Source organism: Dioscorea cayenensis, chromosome 4 (genome assembly GCF_009730915.1).
Source record: "Dioscorea cayenensis subsp. rotundata cultivar TDr96_F1 chromosome 4, TDr96_F1_v2_PseudoChromosome.rev07_lg8_w22 25.fasta, whole genome shotgun sequence".
NCBI classification, from domain to species: Eukaryota; Viridiplantae; Streptophyta; class Magnoliopsida; order Dioscoreales; family Dioscoreaceae; genus Dioscorea; species Dioscorea cayenensis.
Window position 1 is genome coordinate 21,420,264 of NC_052474.1, and position 24,863 is coordinate 21,445,126.

The 24,863-nt window shown below is 34.0% G+C and overlaps 4 protein-coding genes across 6 annotated transcripts; 3 read left to right on the top strand and 1 right to left on the bottom strand.

Moving 5' to 3' along the window:
* The first annotated feature begins 663 nt into the window (after positions 1–663).
* LOC120258777 lies at positions 664–975 on the top strand. Its single transcript, XM_039266212.1, has one exon. The coding sequence runs from the start codon at positions 664–666 to the stop codon at positions 973–975; it is 312 nt and encodes a 103-aa protein (XP_039122146.1).
* A 4,365-nt stretch (positions 976–5,340) lies between these two features.
* On the top strand, positions 5,341–10,458 carry LOC120259165 (adenylate kinase 4-like). Of its 2 annotated transcripts, XR_005536080.1 has the most exons (8): positions 5,341–5,617; positions 6,310–6,455; positions 6,611–6,730; positions 6,854–7,021; positions 8,918–9,007; positions 9,326–9,441; positions 9,886–9,946; positions 10,440–10,458. XR_005536080.1 is itself a non-coding variant. In XM_039266712.1 (7 exons), exons 1-6 carry the CDS (start codon positions 5,500–5,502, stop codon positions 9,422–9,424), a joined length of 741 nt encoding a protein of 246 aa, XP_039122646.1. In that variant the 5' UTR covers positions 5,341–5,499; the 3' UTR covers positions 9,425–9,441; positions 9,886–10,024. The 2 variants fall into 2 exon arrangements, 1 of the variants encoding a protein (XP_039122646.1); XM_039266712.1 differs by lacking the exon at positions 10,440–10,458 and having other exon boundaries at positions 9,886–10,024.
* On the top strand, positions 9,393–13,544 carry LOC120259164 (O-fucosyltransferase 37-like). 2 transcript variants are annotated; one of them, XM_039266711.1, is made up of 8 exons: positions 9,393–9,441; positions 9,886–9,946; positions 10,440–11,003; positions 11,662–11,836; positions 12,179–12,268; positions 12,397–12,680; positions 12,789–13,047; positions 13,147–13,544. In XM_039266711.1, coding segments are annotated over exons 2-8 (1,575 nt in total). In that variant the 5' UTR covers positions 9,393–9,441; positions 9,886–9,944; the 3' UTR covers positions 13,348–13,544. The 2 variants fall into 2 exon arrangements, with proteins under 2 accessions (XP_039122645.1, XP_039122644.1); XM_039266710.1 differs by lacking the exons at positions 9,393–9,441; positions 9,886–9,946 and having other exon boundaries at positions 10,215–11,003.
* Positions 13,545–19,188: 5,644 nt separating this feature from the next.
* On the bottom strand, positions 19,189–24,149 carry LOC120258778 (4-coumarate--CoA ligase-like 9; the record flags this gene model as incomplete). Its single annotated transcript, XM_039266213.1, has 6 exons — positions 19,189–19,451; positions 19,795–19,897; positions 20,678–20,745; positions 20,840–20,985; positions 22,802–22,991; positions 23,070–24,149. Coding segments are annotated over 6 exons (1,713 nt in total), but the record flags the coding sequence as incomplete, so codon positions are not given.
* Between the last annotated feature and the right edge of the window lie 714 nt (positions 24,150–24,863).

Below are 24,863 nucleotides of genomic sequence, written 5' to 3' on the forward strand. Positions count from 1 at the left end.
AAGATATCAAAATGTAAAAATCATAAACATTAAAATTGTTAGGATACTATCTTTATATAATCCAAATATTAGTTTCTAACTAAAATTTAAAATAGTTAATTTTTTTATAATTCAAATCAACAAACACAATCTAAACTTACATATTTAGATTAATCTTATAACAAATATAAATTCCTTTGAAAAAAAAACTATATAAACACAATCTTTTTTCTACTTTCCTCATTTAGAAAACATAAACACCTAAGAAAACTTCTTTAGGTATGGGTAGGGTCTCTTGATAAGGTAAATTTTCTTGACGATTAAGAGACTCTACTAGTGCTCAAAGAAGCTTTCTTTCACTTGTTCTCGTTTCTTCCAATTTAGTACATACTTCTTCTATCATTCTAATTAATATTTTGTTGACATGTGCCTTAATATCAATCTTTTTTGAAGTTTTTATTTATTTATTTTTCCATCATCATTAGTGTTTAAACAAATATTCACATGCAGCTGAAGGTTAATGTCAATGATATGATGGATTCGGCCGCCGATTGGGTGGCTGAAGGTTAATTCTGATGGGGCTTTCAACAAGGTAACAAGGATGGCTCAGCTAGCGGAGGTGTCCGAGATCACTATGGTTGTTGGAGAGGTGGGTTTATGATGAATATCGGTTTTTGTACTATAATGGGAGAGCTATGGGGCTTATTCCTTGCTGAAGTGGATAATCAGAGCATTATTACAATGTTGCTAGGAAATAATGAAGAGTTGGGTGTTCATGATGGAATGATTCGAGGGATCAGAGACCCACTGAGTCGAGAATGGAAGGTGGAATTGAAGCATGTATATCGGGAATCGAACTTTGTGTCGGATTGTTTGGCGGCTTTAGCGACTGACCCAGGAGGCTATCAGAGATTGTTTGATCCACCTTTAGAGGTCGAGCCATGGTTGGAACAAGACATAGTCTGTATCTCCCACTCACACAATGTTATAATTTAATGTTTTAGGAGTTTGCCTCCTTCATTGTACCAATATATATATATATATCCACATTATGAAGGCAGGTTACAACCCCATCACCCATAAACATGACAATATCCACATACTAGTAATGAGCATCATTCCACATAATAAAAGTCATAAGTATTACATGCTTGAGAGTGTCAAACCTTGCTTCCAATGGGATAAAACAACATATATAAATATAGGGAAAGAAATCCCCATCCATAGTTTTCACAAGTCAAATCACCTAATCTTTGACCATGGACAATAATCAAAATTTGGAAAATAAGCAACATTTCCAAATAAAGCAATGCCATAATTGTAATATTTTCACAAAAATCACTTTAAACTCAACATATAAATAAGGTTGTCAACCTTTGCAATTAAGCTCAAGAATTCCTCATGTAAACGCATATAGTAATGTGCCAATGTCCATATTCAGGACATTAACAAGCATCGTAAATCATTTTCTGAAATAAAAACCAACAATAATGCAAGAAATATTAAGCATACTTTTTGAAGTACCTTGCACTTAGCTTTGAACATGAACTAAGGAATCCCGCAGTACGAACATGGATATTGGCCTAACTAGCATTCAATCCATAAATAACTAATTTCCAAATACCCAATTTATGTATACAACGACCATAGTGAACATAAATAAAATTAGGCCATTACCTCTAGCTTTGTATAACAAGAAATCAATCAAATATTTTCACATATAACCTTGCCTTTAAGTTATCTCCATTTGTGTAAAAAGTACATATTTGCATGTGTGTATAAATATATATGTATATATATATATATGAACTTTATTTATAATCATGGTAAGATACATATGCAACAATTATAGATTTAAAGGGGTTGTTTTAAAAGTGAATAAGGAAAAAAAAAATTAATTAAGATACAAACCTCTTGATCCGTAGTATTGTAGTGTTTGGATACATGAGTGTTGGACCAAAGTACTATTGTTATTATATTTGGGCCTTTTGAAAGTTATTGTATAACTTATGTTAAGGCTCAACAGTATCACATAATGTGTAATATATATATATAGACTTGTATATCTTGTAAACACAACACAGAAATGAAAATATATCAACTGTAGCAGCTTTCCCAATTTCCAGCTCCTTGTTTACGATTGTTCCAATTTCCAGATCTTTGTTTGTGATCAATCCTTGAAGGCTTGAAGATTAACATGGTATCGAGATTTAAGTAATCAATTTGGAAGCTCTTCAACACTGATTTCAGGCATTTTTTTCTCTTCTTCTTGTTCTCTTCTTCTCCAAAACCGTGGATGATTCTCATGTATCTTCTTAAAGTTCTCCCACAAATCCCTTATATCTTTATCCCTCTGACAATCCTAGGATGATTCTCGTATCCAAGGTCTTTGATGGTTCAGGCTTTGGCTCTTTGGAAGCGTACGATGACGATAGCCCTTTCGGCAAAGAATAAATTAGGGTTTATCAATGGAGAATGCAAGAGAACTGAAGAGAATTCATCATATCATCAACATTGGGAGCAATGCAAATAACATGGTAATCTCTTGGATACTCAATGCCTTGACAAAGAAAAAAACTGAGAGTGTGTTGTATTCAACCACATCGAAAGAAATTTGGGGTGAATTGGATGAGCAATTTGGTCAATCAAATGGTGCTCAACTATTTCAGATACAAAAAGAATTGAACCAGATATCTCAAGGTTCAAGCTCCATTGCTGTATATTATACAAAGATTAAGAAACTTGGGGATGAGATCCAGGCTTTATGGGTCTTTCCACCATGCACTTGTGGAGCAATGCAAGCATGTAAGAGTTTTGAAGAAGTTCAAAAATTGATACAGCTCCTTATGGGCCTAAATGTAAGGTATACGGTAGTACGAGGCAACATTCTATGCTAAAACCTTTTCCCACTGTCAGTCAAGCATATGCCATACTAGTGCAAGAGGAGAAACAAAGGGAAGTGTCTTCTGCAACCAATTTAATCTTGAAGCTGTATCAATGAAAGTTGGCAACGTATACAATGCTGGCAGAGTTTCGTAGAGGAGTAAGAACTTTGGACAAGGGCGGCCTTCCGTTTTTGGTGATTACTACAAGAAGGTTGGGCATACGAAAGAGAGATGTTACAAGCTACATGAATTTCCTAATAGAGATTCAAGACAAAAGAGTTTTTCTTGTCAAGCATAGACAAATGATACGAGTCTTGGTCTCCAACAAGGTCACAAAAATTATAACATCTCTGGTGTTCATGTTCTTGAATTGACTATAGACTAAAACACAAGGTGGATGGATCTTTTGAGTAAAAATCCCTCTTCGAATGCTCCTAACCTAAACACTGATTCAGCTGGAGCTGCCAACTTTGCTGGTAAAGTTTCTGAACTCGTTCATCATGTTGTTAACTCATGTGCATATAGTAATAGTTGCAAGCAACCTTGTGATTCACCAACACTTTGGATAATTGATTCTGGGGCAAGTAATCACATATGCCATGATTCTAAAATGTTTCTCACCCTAGTTGATTTCGTTAAACCTTTACTTATAACTTTACAAAATGGAAAAGCAATTTCAATTGCACAATTTGGAGATGTGAGAGTTGCTGATAATTTAACCCTAAAAATGTTCTCCATGTACATTCCTTTCATTACAATTTGTTATCCATTACAAAATTGACCAAACAAATGCATTGCAAGATCATGTTTACAACTGATCATTGTATATTGCAGGGCCCTTTTCTGAAGAGGCCACTGGTGATTGGTAGAGCTCACAATGGCTTGTATTTGCTGTATCTTCATAATAAGGCTGCTCTTGTCCTGTTCTTCTACCTCTCATCCTTGTTATGGTAATGCTCATTTTGGTTGCAATTTCCCTTCATTTCCTTTCAAAATGATGTTTTGCCGAACAACTCTTGTAATGCCTCTAATGGCTCTATTTTTGGTTCTATAAATATTTGGCATAGGGCCCTTTGCTTAAATAAAAAAAAATAGGGTTACTTTATTAAAAAGCCCCTTTATATTTCAATCCCTAATTTTTAATTTAAAATAATAATAAAAAAAAATAAAAACATCCCTTGTGACCCTTGTCCTATTCCTATTTCTGCTTTTCCACCTTATCCACAATGTATATTATTCATATTTAAATTATAACAAATAAAACTGCATAGGTACAATTCTACTTCTTTATAACGTGGATCTAGATGAAAAACACGAGCAACAACAACAATCCCAACCTTGGTGCCTTCAATGAGGCCACAGTTCAAATTCAAACCTGTGCAATGACACCCAATAGTCATGGGCCACTTTTATTATGGATGTTGCAAACATGGTTAAATCCATTCAAGTTGAGGAAATATTTAATTCAAAAGGACAAAAGCTTCTTTGCTTGGGGATAAGCAATGGGTAGAGTAGAGAATATGTAGGCTAATACTAGACCATTTTTGTCCTCCATTTACAAATTCTTGTTGAATATGCAGATAGATAATAAAATACCCAGTTAACTGTCATTCATAGTTAAAATCTAGAAAGTTGAATGGTTATTTCTATCTATTTGTCTATCTGATTCACTTCGGCTATAAAATTTGCAACTTTAATTATCAGTGTATTTAAGATAAAATTGGCCAATGAAACTCCATGATGTTATCTACCTAAAGAGAGGGAAAGGAAGATATTGGCTCTAAATTCAGTATGTTTTCACCTCAGAAATCCTTAAATAATTAAATAACTTAAAACTAAAAATATTTTCCTCATAACAAAAAATCTAATAAACAAGAACATTTTTCTATGAACAAGAAAAAGGGCATCAGGAAGAAAATTCAGAATTAAATTTTAATTGTAAAGATGGATATTTTTGAGAAATGAGAAAAATTGTTTAAATTGCCTACACAATTGCTTATGGTGTAACTGGTAAGGCATTTACGCAATGTATGGGTTGACACGGATTAAAACACTGTTTGTATGTTGTAGTAGACTGTTTATTGGGTCTATAGTTATGTTTTATTTATCGTTTATTGGGCCCTAATGAGGGTTACTCACACGAGTTGTATTTTTCATCAGATTTATTATTATAGGGTTATAATGTTTGATATATCATTTTGAATGCATGTAACAAGTTTTTATTGTTCTTTGTGTTAGTTTATCATACATATAAATTTTTAAAAATTTGTTATTTATTAAATCACTGTAATTAGTGCACTTTTATATCCGCATATCCCTCATCATTTTTGGGAAAAAAAAATAAATTTAAAAAACAAAATTAAGTTGATTTTCTTTGAAGGATGGTATATAATGGGAGCAAGCTGGCTAATGATGCTGATCTCCAGGCATGAAAGAATCATCTGATCGAACTTGCTGATCTCGAGGCAATTTCTTTCTCTCTCTCTCTCTCTCGCGCTTTCTCTCGAAAGTGTTTGGCTTTCCCTCGCTTTCTTTTCTCTTCTTCACTCCACTCTGGATTCGCTGCGCTTTCACCGATAAATCGTGCTTGTTGTTCTCCAATTTTGGAATTCGAGCAAGAGGAGAGAGGAAGCTGATGGCGAGCGGTAGTGGCGTTGTGGATCTTGCTGACGTCCCGTCGGTGGATCTGATGACGGAGCTCCTGCGCCGCATGAAATGCGCTTCCAAGCCAGATAGGCGTCTCATCTTCATAGGTATTTCTTTGAGAATTCCTCATTTTTATCGTTTAATTTTCCAAATGGTGCTACTGCTTGAGCTTTGGCTTCCTTATGCTTGGATTTCAGGTTGGCTCGCTTGGGTTTAGGGTTTTGAATCTCCACTTTTCTTTTCTTTTTTTCCTCTCAATCGATGTGGTTGACTTTTTTACACAGTGTTGAAATTATGTTGTATTTGTTTGTAGATTCATGAGATTGTTAATTTGTAAATATGGTGATTTTTTTTATACTTTTTTTGGTGTGTCTCCTCTGTTGTTCCTGAATTTTGCCAAGCGTCCTGAACTATCGATTGTTTGTGACTGAGGTATTTCTCTTGGGAGGAAATGATCGTGTTTTGATTTAAAAGTAGATGCTTGCCATAGGATGACACCTTACTTCTTGTGGCTCCGAGGGAATTTTCGGACAGGAAAAAAGGTTAGATTAATCTTAGATTCTAAACTTTATTATTGTTTGTGTTAAAGGATAATGAATTGTTATTAGCTGATAAGTAAATTCTGAAGCATAATTATATAATGAATAGCTTTCGGTTGTAAGCTCCTTTTATTCTTTCATGTCCATGCATTGATTGCACGGGATCATTTATGTCAAAATCCTGTCTTTCCTAAATTTTGAAGTCCTAATATTGTGACTAAGATTTTTACATGTCTTTTTTGTGTAATATTTGGTTGTAGGTCCACCTGGGTCTGGGAAGGGCACTCAGTCACCTTTCCTTAAAGATGAGTACTGTTTATGCAATTTGGCTACTGGTGATATGCTAAGAGCTGCTGTTGCTGCTAAGACACCTCTTGGGTTAAAAGCCAAGGAGGCCATGGATAAGGTGACTTGTATGAAATGTTTAATATAAGATGCATATATCCCTTTCTTGTACTTATTTTTTTAAAATTTTTAAATATTTATTATTATTATGACCTTCACTTTGACAAGAGTTCCTTTTAATTGCTTGTTAATTTATTGTCGCTTATTTCCTTCCAGGGAAAGCTTGTATCTGATGAATTGGTTATTGGAATAATTGATGAGGCCATGAAAAGGCCATCATGTCAAAAAGGTTTTATTCTTGATGGTTTTCCACGAACCGTCACCCAAGCAGAAAAGGTTTTAATTTCTTTTCATTCACTCAGATCTAAAACCATCTTCGGACTATAATGCACAAAACATTGTATATTTCTTGTCAATAAGGTTCTAGGTTCTAATACACATCTCTTTTCTTGGGAACAGCTTGATCAGATGCTGGAAAAGCGAGGTACCAAAATTGATAAGGTGCTTAACTTTGCAATTGATGATGCCCTATTGGAAGAGAGGATTACTGGGCGTTTGATCCATCCATCTAGTGGAAGGACTTACCATTCAAAATTTGCACCACCTAAAGTTCCTGGAATTGATGATGTAAGATAAACAGATCACTCAAAATTATTCCTTTAGCCTGATTTATATTTCAAAGATGCGTCCACTTCCATGAGTAAGTTAGTAAATATGGATGTGAGTATATAAACCTGGTCTCTCATCCAATTAACTTAAGCTTTGTGTTGAATTGGACCTAGATAACATATTCGTTTTGCATCAGATAGAGGAGACCGAATGATTTTTTTATTTTTTAGTATAGACCAAGTGGCATATCCAATTAGCTGATAACACTCTGCATATTGTTGTAACCTATTTTGTCACCATGAAACTTTTAGATTTGCTTTGAATTTATAGCATCTGTTTCTGGATCCCCTTGAGTTATCTTGTCCAAATCTAGCTATCTAGTTTGGACCTTATATTGGTGTTATGATCCTTGGGCTTCATTGTCATTGAAGCTATTGATAATTTTCATAGAAACATATTACGAGAACAAGATCTGTTTCATTTTCTAAGCTGACAAAATTTCTCATTAAACTTTTTCTTGTATTTACCTATTTCCCTAATCAATTGATTTTTCTTTTCTTTAATTTATGTTTTGCCTTGTCCCTTAATATCACATGGAAAAATGTAGCTTAGATACTTTAAATTTTCCTTTATGGAACACTTGTTCTGCTGTTTAAATTTTTTAAATATGGATATTGTTCTTTATTTGAAGGCCATTTGGTATTGGAGATCTCTGTGTTACCACAAGCAATAAAAACTTTGGTATTTTATCAAAAAACTCTGAACGAAAGGTTTGTACAATGTTGTTAAAATGTTTGGTCAACATTTGGTGCGACCTTTGTTCCTTGTGCAAATTCCTGGGTGTTTGACTGTAGCATAATTGGATGCTTTATGTGCTTTAATATTTGTTTAAATGTGTACTCTAGACTATGGGTGAAAATATTTCAAGTGTAGTTATTGTCTGAACATAGTCTGAATATAGTCTTTTATCACTTGCTCTGAGTCTCTGACTGAATATAGTCTGATAAAGTATTCAGTCTAAAGGTTTAGAAATGAAATAGGTTAGCAAATGGATGTTTTGGAACAATTTTCTTTTCCTTTCATTTCACAATCTTGACTTGAGAAAGAATGAAACAAGACACACGACTCTAGAAAACTAAAATTATCTGTTGTACATATGAAATTTGAGTAATACATAGCCCTGAACCCTTCTGGATGCTAGGACAGGCCAGACGTCTGAATAGAAATAACTTGCTAGGAAGTATCAGTTCTCTCTTTTTGCAAGAAGATTGAATAGCTAAAAATTTAGAGTACAGAGGGTGAGATTTGGTCTTTATTTTTTGCATCCGGATTGATACACAAGTTGTGCAAATTCTTTTCTTGTTATTGCCATCTTCTTTTTTTTTGTTTTTGTTTTTGTTTTTTTTTTTGAGTTGACATTATGCCTTGTGATGAGACTATTGTTTATGTTATTGCAATAATGGGCGTCCCATTTCTATATACTCACTTGGCATCCAAAGAGGTTAGACAGCTTTGTTTATAAAACCAGTCTCATCAGTCATCAAGTGGTGACTGAGTTCCATTCTGTATTTTTTATGGTACATACATTGGGAAAGTAAACATGTAAAATATCTTAAAGATTTCACCATTTATAGTCAGTTACTACTGCTGATGTACATGATGTCACTTTGATACATTTGCTTGCTGCTATCACCACATTGTTCATCTGTTATTGACATGATAGTAGTTGCAGACCCTATACATCCCTCATTAAAAACAATTTTCATTCTTTTGCGCTTTAGCATATTTGGATGTGAGGCATTTCTTAATCCTCTTGTGATAATTCATCAAATATTAGTTGTTACACTGTTTTTAGGTTGTGATGTCTACTGTCTGACTTTATTTCATGAAATTTTTTTTTCCCTTTCTCTAAAGGTTACTGGAGAACCCTTGATTCAAAGGAAAGATGATACAGCTGCAGTTCTCAAGTCAAGGCTTGAAGCTTTTCACAAACAAACCGAACCGGTATGCTGTTTATTTCATTCTATTTGTAATTCATTTCTCAATCCATTATACTGCTAGCCATGCTAGGCTTGCTACTTGTTTCTTTTTTCCATTGTATTAATTAATAACAAAGATGAAATCAGGGCTGCTTCCTGTTCGAATACAGTAATGGCAAATGATCATTGTATATACATCTAGATGTCAGCAATTACAAATTATTGACACCTTGTTCAGTTTAATTCTTAACAAAATGCTGAACTTGGCTTATATGTTAATCGATGGAATTGGCCTCAGTAAGGCTGCCATCTTGTTGTGTGACTCAAGCTTGGTTTATGTCAGGTTATAGATTACTACTCCAAGAAAGGCATAGTGACAAACCTTCATGCCGAAAAGCCCCCTAAAGAAGTCAGAGAGGAAATTGAGAAGGCTATAAAATGAGCACAATTACAAACATTGTAAGCAAACGTTCCCACTTTTTCATTCCAATCTTATGCTTCTGCCTCTCTTCTCACTGGAGCTCTTTTGTCAGCCTTGTCAGTTAAAACTTAAGAGGGTTCACTTTAAGGGATAAGTAGGCTTGTGCATACATGGGAACAAATTTAGTCAATCTTTGTTATCAACATTAAATTTAGCTGTTTTTTTTTAGTTATCTTTGTTTTTATTAATTGGTTTCTTGGTCTTAATTTGTTTATGAACATTGCTTATCAGAGATGGGTTTTGGTGAGGTTGTTTCAATTGCCTGTATGTATATATTATAAATATATGATATTACTGGCTGGTAATTGGTAAGCACAGGCTGTTGGATCTCTGATTCCAATTGCTAATGTCACTTGATCTAAAGTTGAGCTATAAATGAGCTTTTGGTTTGATTTTTTGTTGTGCTTGGTTTGTATTTCCAGTTATATTGATCCGTGGTCGAGCTCACAGAATTAGAATCCAGTGAAGTTTGAACAAGCATATGTAAGTAATGGCCTCTTTCCACCATTTGCACTTCCCATATTTAAATAAATATGTTTAATTTTATTTTCTAAGAAATATTAATATTACTAAACATTTATTATTATTATTATTATTATTATTATTAAAAAAACGCGTTTTTAATTTTAAAATATTTAAGTTTATTAATATTAATTAAGTAGAAATTTATTAGTAAATTTTTTTTCTCTAATCCAATATTTCAATAAATTCTTTTAATTTTGCATTTTTTTTTATCTCAATTACTATTACTATTATTATTATTATTATTATTATTATTATTATTTTTAACAGCTAACACATCCTCCTGGCTTTCTTAACACTGAAATTTAACTGCCAAACTGTCATCTCCTTTACTCTACTGTGTCCTCCTTTACTCTACTGTGTCTATATGTATATGTATATGTATTCCCACCGACCACTCCCTCACTCTTTGCTCTCTCTCTCTCTCTCTCTCTCTGTGTGTCTCCATGGGTAGGCTCAAGAACCTCCCAAAGGGCACCTCCCCAAAGTACACTACCCCATTCCACTACTACCTCTTCTCCATCAGCAAACCTTCTTCTCCACCCAACTCCTCCTCCTTCAAACCTTCAAGAAATAAACCAGTGATCAACACCATCACCACCACCAACCTGATCACTCTCCTCCTCTTCGTCCTTTTCCTCCTTTCTTTCCTTTTATCTCATCCCTCCATCTTCATCTCCAACACTAGTACTAGTGCACTGCAAAACACCATTTCCATGGTTCCTCGTCCACCTTATGCCTTGATCTCCGGCAATGTGAATGTGAGCCAGCAGGAGATGGAGTTCTGGCGCCAACCTGATGGTCTTGGCTACAAACCTTGCTTACAATTCAGTATTGGTTACCGGAGAGCTTCGGCGAAGATTGCGAAGGAGAGGAGGAGGTTCTTGCTTGTCAAGGTCTCTGGTGGATTGAACCAGCAAAGGAACCAGATTGTGGATGCTGTTGTCTTTGCTAGAATCCTTGGTGCTGCTCTTGTTCTCCCTCTTCTTAAGTTTAATGTCATTTGGCAGGATAACAGGTACACATTCATTCATCCATTTCTTCATTCTTCTTCATTTGCATTATCATAATGAAGCATGCATGTTCTTGTTCATTTTTATCATCTTAAGCACATGTTCTTGTTCTTCTTGCTCTTTTTTATCAGCTTAATTATGTTCTTGTTGATCTTCTTCTTCATTTTTATCATCTAATTAAGCATGTTCTTGTTCTTCTTGTTCATTTTCTCCAGCATATATAAGCATGTTGTTGTTCTTCTTCTTAATTCTGCATTTAAATCATCATAAGCATCTTTTTTTCTTCTTCTTCTTCTTTCAATATATATGGTTACGTTTATGGTTTATTTATTTATTTTGAAAATATGAGGTTTGATTAATCCATTTTTAGTTGAGAAAGAGAGTTCTTGAAAATAAAACAAGAGGATAATTAATAGTGCACATCAGACTCAAATACTGTTGGTCTTCTGTTTGGTTTTATGATTCTTCGAAAAGATAATAAAACGAAAAATCTTCTTCTTTTATATTCCTTATTACATACAAGCATTTATCTCAGTTTTATTTACTGCAAGTACAATTAAAGCTCATGAAAATTATTAATTCCTATTATTTTGCATTAATATTTACTTTTTATTTTATATTATTTGATTTATACGTTTGTTATGCATGCATGGATGCATGCAGTGAGTTCTCAGACATCTTTGACGTGGATCACTTCATAAGAACATTACATTCAGACATCCGAATTGTTTCAAGAGTCCCACCAACTCACAAGATTCCAAGACCATCATCCACCGTTCATTCCTCCATCCCTTCCAATCTCTCCCCTCTTTGGATTCGCTCCCGGTTTCTCAAACAAGTAGCCATTTACATTATTTTATTTTATATTTATTCTTTATATTTATCAATCTTTAATTATCACTCTATGTGTGTGCGTGTATATATATTCCCCTGTAAAGTTAATTTGTCCTTTTATACATCCTCAAATCCAATTGACTTTTATTTTTTTTATCTATTTTTTCTTTGAAAGCATGTTTTATACCTTTTAAATGGTAAATTTTCATATTTATTTATATTATTATCATATTTATTCAACTTTAAAAAAAATGATAATTGAAAGAAGACAAATTTCAAAGTGTTTTTTTGTATGTATGTATATATATATATATATATATAAACTAAATTGTTGTTTCTTTTGCAGCTAGATGAGGATGGGGTTCTAGTACTTGAAGGTTTGGAATCCAAGCTCTCCAAAGATCTCCCACTGGATCTTCAGAAGCTTCGCTGCAAGGTGTTTTTATAATAATTATTTATCTATTTATTTTCTGATTGATATATATATATATATATATATACATATGCAGTGATAACTAATAATGTTACTAATATTTGTGTTTAATAAAATGATATAATATTTAGGTGGCATTCCATGCGCTGAAGTTCAGCAGGCAAATCCTTGAGCTAGGTAAAAAGCTAGCAGAGAGAGCTGGGAATGGAGGACCATACATAGCTCTTCATCTCCGGTTAGAAGAAGACGTCTGGATCCGCACCGGCTGCTCACCAGGCCTCGGCCAACCCTACGATGATCTCGTTGCTCAACACCGCACCGCCCGCCCTGATCTCCTCACCGGGAAACTTAACATGACTCATCATCACCGGAAACTCGCCGGCCTTTGCCCTCTCAACACCAAAACACTCACAATGTTTTTACTATATATGACTTAAATTACTAGTTATTACTTCATTTCTTCTTATTCGATCTTTAAATGAGAATAATTAATTAGTGTGTGTTTTAATTTAATTTATTTCAGGGTTTTGAGAGCACTGGGAGCACAGAGGGATGCAAGGGTGTATTGGGCTGGAGGGAAGCCATTGGGTGGTGAACTTGCATTGAAGGCATTGAAAGATGAGTTCCCAAAGTTGATGAGTAAGTATACATTGGCAGTTGATGGGGAGCTGGAGATTTATGAGAACAGGTCATCAGTTCTGGCTGCATTGGACTACATTGTGGCTCTAAATAGTGATGTGTTTGTCCCTTCACATGGGGGCACTATGGGGCTTGCCATGCAGGTTAGTTAAGTTAGTTATTTTTAGTTAACATATTGTTAAGGTTGAGTTGAGTTTGCTTGAGTTAACAATTCAGTGATGGTGGTGGTTGTATTGGTGCAGGGACACAGAGCATATGTGGGACATCGGAAGTCGGTGAGGCCAAACAAGAGGGGATTCGCGGCGATGGAGATGGAGGAGGCTGGGTTTGGAGAAATGGTGAGAAGGATGCATAAAGGGTTGATGGGTGAGCCTGAGCTGAGGACTCAGAAGACCGGGCGCGATGTGATTGCGTTCCCGGTGCCGGAGTGCATGTGCCGTTGAGCTGACTGACAACGGAGTTCACCTGCATGCACCTTGTCAGTCATCTATAGTTTTGCTTCTCTGTAGTTTTAGTACTTGGCGGTTAAGAAAGCATTGTTTGAAATTGTCTATGTTAGTGAAGCTTAAACCATTGGTTCATTCTATGATTTTGAACAATTTTTGATCAATATCTTGTCAACATTTTTTATGTTTTTTTTTTTTTCCATCGCTAATGTCATTCCCATAACCGGGCTCAATGGATCAAGGATGCCGACAAACTGTTGTATACCTACAAAGTCAAAACCAAGTAGACATACAAGGTCTCAAAAATCTTATCTAAAACAGAACAAAAAAACAGACAAAGTGTTTTAAAAAATAATACAAACATAATCAAATAAAACGTAGACCCACAATAAACATAACTTATTACATGCTAATTATTCGGCGATTGCCCAATAATCCCCTCTAAGCTATCCGTCACTCAACTCTACTCCTGATCTGAAAAGAGATATCAACAACATAAATGAGTTTGACACCCCAGTAAGCGCCTATTAAAAATATAGGAATCATTTACAAAGAAAAATCCTAATTTATCAAAATAAAAAATCAGAAATCAAATTTATTTCAAATAAACACAAATGCCATAAACGGAGTATTTAGGTCTCTCCAAACAATTGTTGCCAAAAGAAAATAACATAATTCATATATTTACCCTCGGTGACCTGAGCCAGAATTATTAGATGCCGTTATTCTTCACCGACAGAGCGGTGCAAAACTATAGTTTCTATATCATAATACATGTCTGGCAGGATCAGTGTTTAACCCCCAGTGATAGGGTTATTGCAAAGTTAATTTAGGAACTACAAGTACTGTGTCAAAATAATTCTTATCCAAACATTCGATAAAGTCGAAATACCAAGATTTAAATGACCCCAATTTCACTAAAAATATTTTGATTTATTTAAGAAAACAAAACATCTCACAGTGAATTTCAATAATTCATAATTTAATAAATAAAAATAAAAATTATAAATAAAATAATATTAAATATCAAATCTTTCAAGCAACAATAATAATATATAACAATGACAATATATTTTATCTTTTTCTTTTCTTTTTGGCACTTTCGGAGGTAAGGAAAAAACCAAAAACTTTGAGTTTATACATATAGTATCGTTTATATGCGGGTACTTACCTCATTAACGCCCAAAAACAATCAAATCCCAAATCAAACAAGTTTCTTCATAATACCCTAAATTTGAGAATAATTTTTAAAGATATCAAAATTTATTTAACACAAGCAAGAAAATTGAAAGAATGCTACAAATGTAAAAGATCAAGCTATCACTTTGCTTTCCCAAATATTGGTTATTTCCAAGGGTATAATAACATTTAACCACTCTAAATAGTCATATTAAAATTCTATGAGGACCCATAAGTACTAAATCAGATATGAGTTTGTCTATCCTTTCCCAAATCACAAAATTATAAATTCTAAGGATATTAGACAGCCAAGGCTATGACATATCCAAAATCCACATGGTTTAGAGCATTACACAATGCATAACATTTATTTGAATGCCCAACAATTACTGTAGACTATAATTCTGACATACCCATTTCAAAAATGTATATATCTCAATCTATAACTCCAAAATTAGAGATATTTTATAGGAAATCAGATAACTTAATAATAAATAACTTTTCTATTTTTCACCTTATCCAATTCAATCTTTATGACCATCAAAAATACCCATCAATCTTGATGTTTTGCACAGACATCCCATCTGAGATAGTTTACTAATAAAATCATATCTCATACACTACAGTCGTATAAAATTTGAAAATTTTTAAGGTATTTAGGTAACATCACAATATACAACTTTCATATTAAACAAGATTCATGATTCAACTTCTAAGATCCTCAAATTCTCTGATAAATTTTCATACTTCCTGCATAAATGACATTAAGCACATATACAAAAATCTGATCATATCTCACAAATTACATGGGTAAAAATTCTTAAATTTGGCAAAAACAAAGATAAAATCATCTTTTACAACTTTCTTATATAAATCTAAATCAAATAAGAATTTATAATCATGAAATAAATAAAAAAACGGATCAAGGCTGCACACAAATCCTAACCATGTCATCTGCGTTTGAAGCTTATATCTTACAGGATGCAATTGTAGAAACTCTGAAATTTTGCAACAAACTAGTTAAGATTAAGATCGTCTTTAGGTCTCCCAAAATTAAAGAGGGATCTCTGCTATGCTAATAGAAAATTTCTGAATCTTATCCTCAAATTAAATCAAATCAACATTCGCGCCAAACCAAGCCCTAACCCTAACTAGTATCATGTCACAAGAAATCATAAGAGGAGAAACAAGATAAATCAAAACCTTAACCCAATATTAACAATTCCACAATTTTTTTTTCAAAGATCCGAGGAAGAAGATGTTTACCTCAATAATAACAGTGAATCAACCAAACCCGTGTAGGTGAGATCCTTCCCTCTTTTTGTCCCACCACCACACGTAATCAAAAGAGAAATGCTAGATCTAAATTTTCTTAAATTACAAGACTAAGATAGAAAAGGCGAAGGGTGTGTAGGGTTTTGAAAAAAATAACTGATATAAAATTACTATAAATAAATTAAATTAATATTAATTTTTTTTAAAAATGGTGGGGCCCACAGTTAATGTTTTTACTGATGAGTGCATGAAATGCTTACATATTAATAAATGCATGCACTTTACCTTTTTTTTTTTTTTATAAACTTAGTCCTACGTTGGGTATTTTGTGCTTAAATATGTAGGTAAAAAAAAACCGATGTAATTCCAAACGAAATAATTACAAAAGAATAATTATATAAAAGAGCACGCCATGTTTAGCATGTGCTAAACACTAAATTGAAAAAAATCTAAAGATCACACCTCTCTATATAGTTCTGGTGCCCTATAGTAAAATTGTGCTTTTGTAAGCATGGACATGCTCCTCGGTCTTATGTTTGGATATCAAATTTTTGCGCAAAATTTGAGATATGGGTGCCACTAACAATTAGCATGCTCAAACACATCCAAAGCACGATCGTGCACTAGCCCGTTACCTAATTAGTTTAAAAACCCAAAAGCTATGTTTTGTGAGGGGACTTTTGGCAAAAGCTTGATTAATGGTTAGGGTTTCAATCGGAGGTTGAAGACAGTTAATCAAGGACGAGCTGATACCCCTCCTTCGGCTCTTGGGTTGCAAGATCAACGACATTATCATCTCTAATTTGGTAGTCTCCATTATCATCCATTTGTAGAGTAGTTTGAGGAAGTTTCCATAATGCTTTAAATCCTTTTTCTTGTATTGGATTGTAGTAGAACTTTTTATACTATAAGAATCTAAACCTTTATTAGTGCTTCGGATCATGAATTTCATAACTATTTGTATTTAACTTTTTTTTTTTGTATTATATTTGCTTTGTGTTTTCCTACTAATCTCTTATTGCTTCATGCTTGTAATTGCTAGTACTGAAGGATCAAATTATATTGCATATTACATTGGCGTAATAAGGATTGAGTGAACGCTTGGATAGTCTGGATTAGAGTTAAACCTAATAGAGGATTCACTAGGCATGCAATCATGGGATAATCATCATTGTCCCATGGAATTAGGGTTGATTTTCTAAACCAACAGATTAACTACTCTAGAAATCTTCACAATTCAAGAACACTCCATCAATAGACAATAGCCAATATAGGAAATCATTTGCACAAATGACTTAAAGAGGGATTCAAGGTACCATCCCATCTCTTTTACCACCATTTCTCATCCTGATTCTTAACTTAATTTTCTTCATCTTTCCCACTTAGATTTTAGCAACATCACTTGTTATTATCAACTAAATAATATAAGAACAATTAATACAAGTAGGTTACCATAGATTCGATTACCGGTACCATTTATTATTTCAAACGACCCGTACACTAATATGCAAAAATCTTTATCATCCACAATTATTTTATAAGTTTCATTTTTTTCTTGTCTTTTCTAGTAATATTTATATTAAATTTCATTAAAATTTTGAGATTTTCTCCATCTTGTAATGCTATTTTATATAGTTTATTATTTTTTTTTATATTTTTTTTAAAACAATAGACCAATTAGTTTTTCAAAATAATGTCTTTTAACTTTAAATAATCATGCATTACATAATGATTAATAGACGACTAGTGCCCCGGTTGTTTTCATCTCATTTATTTATTTATATCATTAATATTTTCACAATTTATATTTTGTCTCTATCTTTTTTTTTTAATATTTTTATATTAAATTTTAAAAAACTTGGATATTTTCCCATTCTTATAATACTATTTTCGATATAGATATTGTTTTTATTGTTTTTTCATTTATTTTATTTTAACTGTGGTTCTACTGGATTTTCCATTTACATTATTATATTTATATTTATATGTGTGTATGTGTGTCAGTGTGTGCATATATATATTCCCATGTGAAGTCTGTCCTTTTATACATTCTCAAACCCTATTAACATTTTTGTTTAAAGTATGTTTTAAGCCTTTTAAATGGTAACCTTTCATATTTATATGTACAATTCATATTTATACAACTAAAAAACGATAATTGAAAGAAGACAAATTTAAAAGTGTTATGTATATATATCTGTACAACAAATTGCTGTTCTTTTGCAGTTAGGGAGGAAATATTGGATTAAAGAATTTATTTTATTTTATTTTTTTAATTTGATGTTTTAGTTTTTATTGAAAATGAATTTTATGCTTAAGATAATTAATATTTATAACCTTGTAATATATATATTATATTATATATAGAGAGAGGGGGGAGGCTGCGTCTTTTACACACACCCTCATATATCAATTCTAAATAAGTTGATCGTATATATATATATATATATATATATTATATAGAGAGAGGAGGGGGAGGGGAGGCTGCGTCTTTTACACACACCCTCATATATCAATTCTAAATAAGTTGATCGTTAACTGTTAAATAAAAAATAAATTCAGATGCATAGTTTTACTATATTTATAAATAGTAGCACAATAAAAATTGGGATACACAATGTTTTGATCTGAATCGTAGATTATAAATAGAATCAATCTCAGCCGTTCAATTTCATTTACAAAAGATTTGTCTTTTACATTTGGTTTTTTTTATTGAAAATAAATTATGTCCTTAAGATAATTTTTATTTATAATCTTGTAAATTATATATTGTCACAAGTATATAATTATATATAAATATACTTCAATAAAACTTACAGTTTCAAATATATCCCAAATATTTATTTCTTTTAATAAAATAGTACATTATTTTTAAAGCAATTTTATATTATATTTGTTATAATAAACTAAAACGGTAATATAATTAAAAAGTATTTTAATTTTGGATAAATTCTATTTTGAATTGTATTCAGATACCTAATTTGATTTTTTTTTTTTATTATGGATATTCTACTACATAAAAACTTATTTTTGGAAAGAAAAAGAAAAATTATATTTTTTTAGGGAAGAGGAGCGGAGCGAACCCACTAAAAAATCCAGGGACGGCGTGCATGGCCTCGGTGGAACAGTGGGGACGGGGTCACGCTCACGTGGTACTGAAGCCAGCTCATCTACAATCACTATTAACCACTCCTGTAAATGGCTGCTCAGTAGAGATCAAACTCTCACCACTGCGGTGAAGCTACTATCGATGACCCAGTATCTCAAATGAGACTCGAAGATCATTGGCATTTATTTTGCAACCGCTACAAAAAGTGCATTAGACTTGTTCCAATGGTTTGAGAGCTGCTTTTCTATGATACAACAGTACAATCTTAAATAAAATAATAATAATAGCAAACATCATATTAAAAATAAATAAATACTTGCATCAAATGAACATTAAAACTTCAATAATATAAAAATTCAAATAGTAAATATATAGACATTATCTACCATTCTAAAGTTATGAAACAACAGTTTCATAATTTTGATGTTGGAGGAGAGAGAGCATAATTTACTAGTTCTCTTCTTAAGATTTTTCCTGCTGCTGATTTTGGTATGGAGCTGATGAAAGCAACACGCCGAATTTTCTTGTATGGAGAGACCTGAAACATTGACAATAACTTTAAAGGGATTGCTGAATGCTGATGATGATAAGTCTAAAGTTTCTGTTTGGAACAACAAGCTTGAACAATTGATATGATTTACTAATTAAAATCTTCAAATGCTAAAAGAAAATGGTCATATGGGATATACTAATCTTATATGTGGACTAATAGAGAAAGTCAGTGTGAAGTATAAATACTAATATTTCCTTTCATTATATATATAGTGAATGCTTTTCTTGTCCTAATATATATATATATATATATATATATTTCAATATGTTCTTTCACCGTTTATTCAGAATCAGGTTTCCATAGAAAATTAATTTTAGGTAAGAAGTACCTGTTTTGCGACAAAATCCATGATTTGATTTTCGGTTATGCTGCTCCTAGGTTGTCTAACTACAAAGGCCATAGGAATTTGTCCTGCTTCTTCATCAGGGTACCTGTTATATAAATAAATAAATAAAAAATTACATCAATAAACACACATTGTAAGAGAAGATAAAATATTATCTGGCATGAGTTTATTGGGAGAGCTTAAAGCAGAAGCAGAAATGGTTGCATAATGTTTGCTTATGGCAATACAAGTTCAATTTTGGCTTTATAACAATAACAAAAGGATTGCCCTAGCTCATGTCAGAAAATCAGTGTTCTTTCTAGATTGAACTTCCAATTTGCTTTCTTTAACCTTTGTTGTTTTGTTAGTTTTATCAGGTATATACTTTACCATCCTCCATCATTGCAGTCAATTCATGTTTTGTTCCAATAATCTTCATTGACTCTAGTACTATATATAGTAGAAAAGTTCTTATTGTATGAAAAGATTTATAAGGGAATCTGCATTACATCTAGGTTTAAGAAGGGATATCCTGCAGTACTAGTTTATTGCAAATATGACCAGCTAAGCTACCTACCTAAAGATTAATTGGGGCAAGAAGTAAGCTATTGAATCTCTCCTCACTTCTAACGTGCAGGAAAGTTTCAAGGAACTATTGAGAAGCATGTTAGGATTAGGAACATATATATATTATTCTTTCAGTTGTTTTCTGAAGAAAAGTAGAAGTTAAATGTAGAGCAGTAAACTTAAAAGTGCATTAGTTTCTTATCAACAACCCAAAAAAACAAGAGTCATATTCAACCTCATGATGCATAATTATTTAAGGCAAAGGTTATTTTCAAGAACAAAAATGCAATGCAGTCATAAAATAGAAACCGCAACATACGGGATCACAGCAGCATCAGCGATTTCAGGATGGGACTGAAGAATTTGCTCCAATTCAGCAGGGGGCACCTGAAAGATGTGGGCGACCAATTTGTCAAGATAAGCAAGTCTAATAAGAGCAAGATACAGCTGCAATTTAAAAAAAAAATGTGATTTTCAGCACCTGATATGCCTTGTACTTAATTAATTCCTTCAGTCTGTCAACAATAAAAAGAAACCCATTCTGGTCAAAGTAGCATAAATCACCCGTCTTCAGCCAACCTTCTGAGTCCAACGTAGCTGCGGTTGCCTCATCATCACCAATGTATCCTGCACGAGTAGAAAATTTTGATGGTTTACTTTTGGTTCTAACAGAAAATTGAGTGGTTCAAATGTTGCAATTATGTAGGTGAAGCAATGGAAGAGAAATTAAAAAAAAAAGTAGTGAATGGGGAAGTGGCAACGTTAATGAGGGATCATCCACACACACACACAGTCACAAAGACATGGACATGGCCTTGAATAGTTTAGGTTTTAATCGCACCGATGTCCACGTGCATGGCTTTCAATGTAGCAGCCCACAAGCGATTGGGACATTTTCACATGTTCCTAATATTATTTACTAGTCCCTCAATGTTTTCCATACCTTCTTTTAGTCCATTTGACTTTTCACTTTAAATTTCAATCCCTAATTTTTAATTTAAAATAATAATTTAAAAAAAAAAAAAACCATCCCTTGTGAGCCTGTCCTATTCCTATTTCTGCTTTTCCACCCTATCCACAACGTATATTATTCATATTTAAATTATAACAAATAGAACTGCATAGGTACAATTTTAGTTCTTTATAACGTTGATCCAGATGAAAAAAAACACAAGAACATGGTTAAATCCATTCAAGTTGAGGAAACAGTTTAAATTCAAACCTGTGCAATGGCACCCAATAGTCATGGGCCAATCTTATTATGGATGTTGCAAACATGGTTAAATCCATTCAAGTTGAGGAAATATTTAATTCAAAAGAACAAAGCTTCTTTGTTTGGGGATAAGCAAAGGGTAGAGCAGAGAATATGTAGGCTAATACTAGACCATTGTTATCCTCCATTTACAAATTCCTGTTGAATATGCACATAGATAATAAAATACCCAGTGAACAGTCAATCATAGTTAAATCTAATATAAAAGTTGAATGGTTATTTCTATCTTTTTGTCTATCTGATTCACTTCGATTATAAAATTTGCAACTTTATTAGTGTATTTAAGATAAAATTGGCCAATGAAACTCCATAATGTTATCTACCTATAGAGAGGGGGAAAAAAGATATTGGCTCTAAATTCAGTATAATTTCAATTCAGAAATCCTTAAATAATGAAATAATTTAAAACTAAAAATATTTTCCTCATAACAAAAAAATCTTATAGTCAACCATTGGATAGCCCAATCGTATGACACCAAAAGTATAAGAGGGAGGTCATGGGTTCAAATCCCTCCCCGACAAGATCTTGCTCACCGTCATCTGCTCATATATCTGCTCACCCCGGGATTCTTATACTATTCTCATACAGATACATCAGTACATCCGAGCTCCAGATCTGCTTAAGATCGCTCAGTATTTATATAAAAAGGCGCTCGTCGCCTATTATTCAAAAAAATCTTATAATTAGATAAACTCTAAAATGATAAAATTATCTAACATCAATTCAATAACTAAACAAACTTTTGAACAATAAACCAACAAGCAATTAGTAATTCAAATTCACATTCGAAGTATATTGGTTATCCCACAAACCCCACTCCATTTCCTTTAAAAAAAAACCAATTATTAGGGTTCTTTGTCAGCACTTGTTTCATTAGTCAAAATTTCAAATTTAAAAAACAAACAAAAAAAAAATCATAAAGAGTTCTGTCAGGTAGTAGGAACCATTTGACAAGGACTAAAGATAATGATTTCTTTCCCATTCAGGTAAATTAAATAATCTATCCACATGACATAGTCAAGCATAAAAAAATAATACCAACACCTCACAATATGCATTTGTTGGCATGCTTCAATCCAAGAACTATATAGCCTATGACTATGCAAAGTGAAAACAGCATACACAAAAAAATAATGTTTTTTAAGATAAGAACAACCGGTTACATTTACCTTTCATGATGGTAGGGCCACGCAACCAGAGCTCCCCTTGGCGGCCCGGTGGCAGTGCCTCCCCTGTGGACGGATCCACTATCATCGCCTCCAATCCTGCCGAGAGCTTCCCTGTCGATCCGAACACCCGGCATTCCTCTGGATCTGATTGTGTCGCTGCCGAACCACAGGACTCCGTCAATCCATAACCCTAAAATTCGAATCTAAACGCATGATTTCGATTTTGAAATTGAAATCAGAAGCAGTGTCGAATTTGGATCTCACTCACCTGGTTGATATTGACGGAGGGGAACCGAGCGGAGAAGAGCTCGGCGAGCTCGCGGCCGAGAGGGGCGCCGCCGCAGCCGAGGCTCTCTAGGGATGAGAGGTTGAATTTGGGGATGAGATCGGACTTGGCTAGTGCCAGCACCAGAGGTGGTGAGACGGGGATGAATCTCACCCTATGAGCCTGCACGGTGCGTAAGATCGTCGGGAGATCCACCTTCTCCATTAGCACACTTGTGTCTCCGAGCGCAATGGATCTGATGATCATGAAGAAACCGAACACATGGAACAACGGGATCGTGAATAGGGTCACACCGGGGCCGTTCTCCAAGGGATTGGCTTCCCGGGAGGCGAGATACCCGGCGATGACAGCAATAAGGTTGCGATGGGTGATGACGACGCCCTTAACCCGACCGGTGGTGCCGGAGGAGTAGAGAATAGCGGCAGGGTCGTGCTGGTTCGTCTCGATGGGAGGGAGGGAGGGGGGTCTACGCTCGAGAAAGGATCGGAAGAGAGGGGAATCAAGAAGGACGACGGAGAGGTGGTGAGGGAGCTTGGAAGCGAAGGAAGCGGTCGTGAAGGCGATGGAAGGGTTGGTGAGGCGGAGCTGGTGGGCGATCTCGTCGGGAGAGCTGAGAGGGTTGGAAGGGGATACGACCGCGCCGATCGACAGGAGAGCGAAGTAGAGAATGGGGATCTCGAGAGAGGTTGGGGCGAGGATGTAGACGACGTCGCCCTTGGAGATGCGAAGATTGGAGCGGAGACAGGCGGCGAGGGAGGATATCTGGGAGAGGAGTAGGGAAAACGAGAGGGATGATGATGATGATGATGATGATGAGAGGATGATGGCGGGGTAGAGAGGAGGAGGGGAGGGGAGGACGGAGAGGACGTAGGAGTAGATGGAGAGGGGAAGGGAGGGAGAAGGGAGAGAGAGGGGGGCGGAGGTTGTAGTAGATGCTGTTGGCGCTGCAGAAGCCGCTGTTGGGATCGATGGAGCTTGGAGGAGCAGCCATGGCGGAGGAGACGGAGTCGTGTGTGGCGCTGGAGACGATGACGAAGATGATGATGAAGATGATGATGATTTATTTTATTAGTAATGGTAATCAAAGGGAGGAGGTGAGTTCGCGTTTCCCACATTGGTTTTTTGTGTGAAACGGGAATCGATTCACCTTTTTGGCGGGAGGGAAACGGATTAGGAGTTAGGGGTTATATGCGGGTAACTTGTTGTCAGCTTTGGATTAAGGTTGTTTACAATATAACCCCTAGAAAATATCAAAATTAAGTGGTGTTTGATGTTTGTGAATTTTGGCTGAAAAATTTAGAATTTTTTTTCCTTTTATATGAATGAATTAAATATATGTATATATATACACACAAAAATTAAGAACAGAAACAAAAGGCTCCATTGAAATTAAAAATTAATTGAGAGTATCATCTAATCAAATTACCTGAGAGAACGTGTAACAAGAAAGGCCTTAAGTTTAGTCAACTGGATCCTTTAATAGTGTTGATGGTCACACATGTGTTTGTACAAAAATAATAATAATAATAATAATAATAAATAAATAAATAAATTCATAGCTTTATATTTTTTTGAGAAAAAAAGACTAAATTAATTTCAAAATGGTGATACGTATTATTGATTGTGACAAAGATAATAGGGTCGTTATAATGGTAATAAATCTCCCGCTGTTGATTTGAGTATGCTATTCAAATTCTGGGTTAGCGAATGAGAAATAAAGATTAGACGATTTTTATCAATCTGTGCACAAGTTTTTGACTAATTTGTATTTTTCAT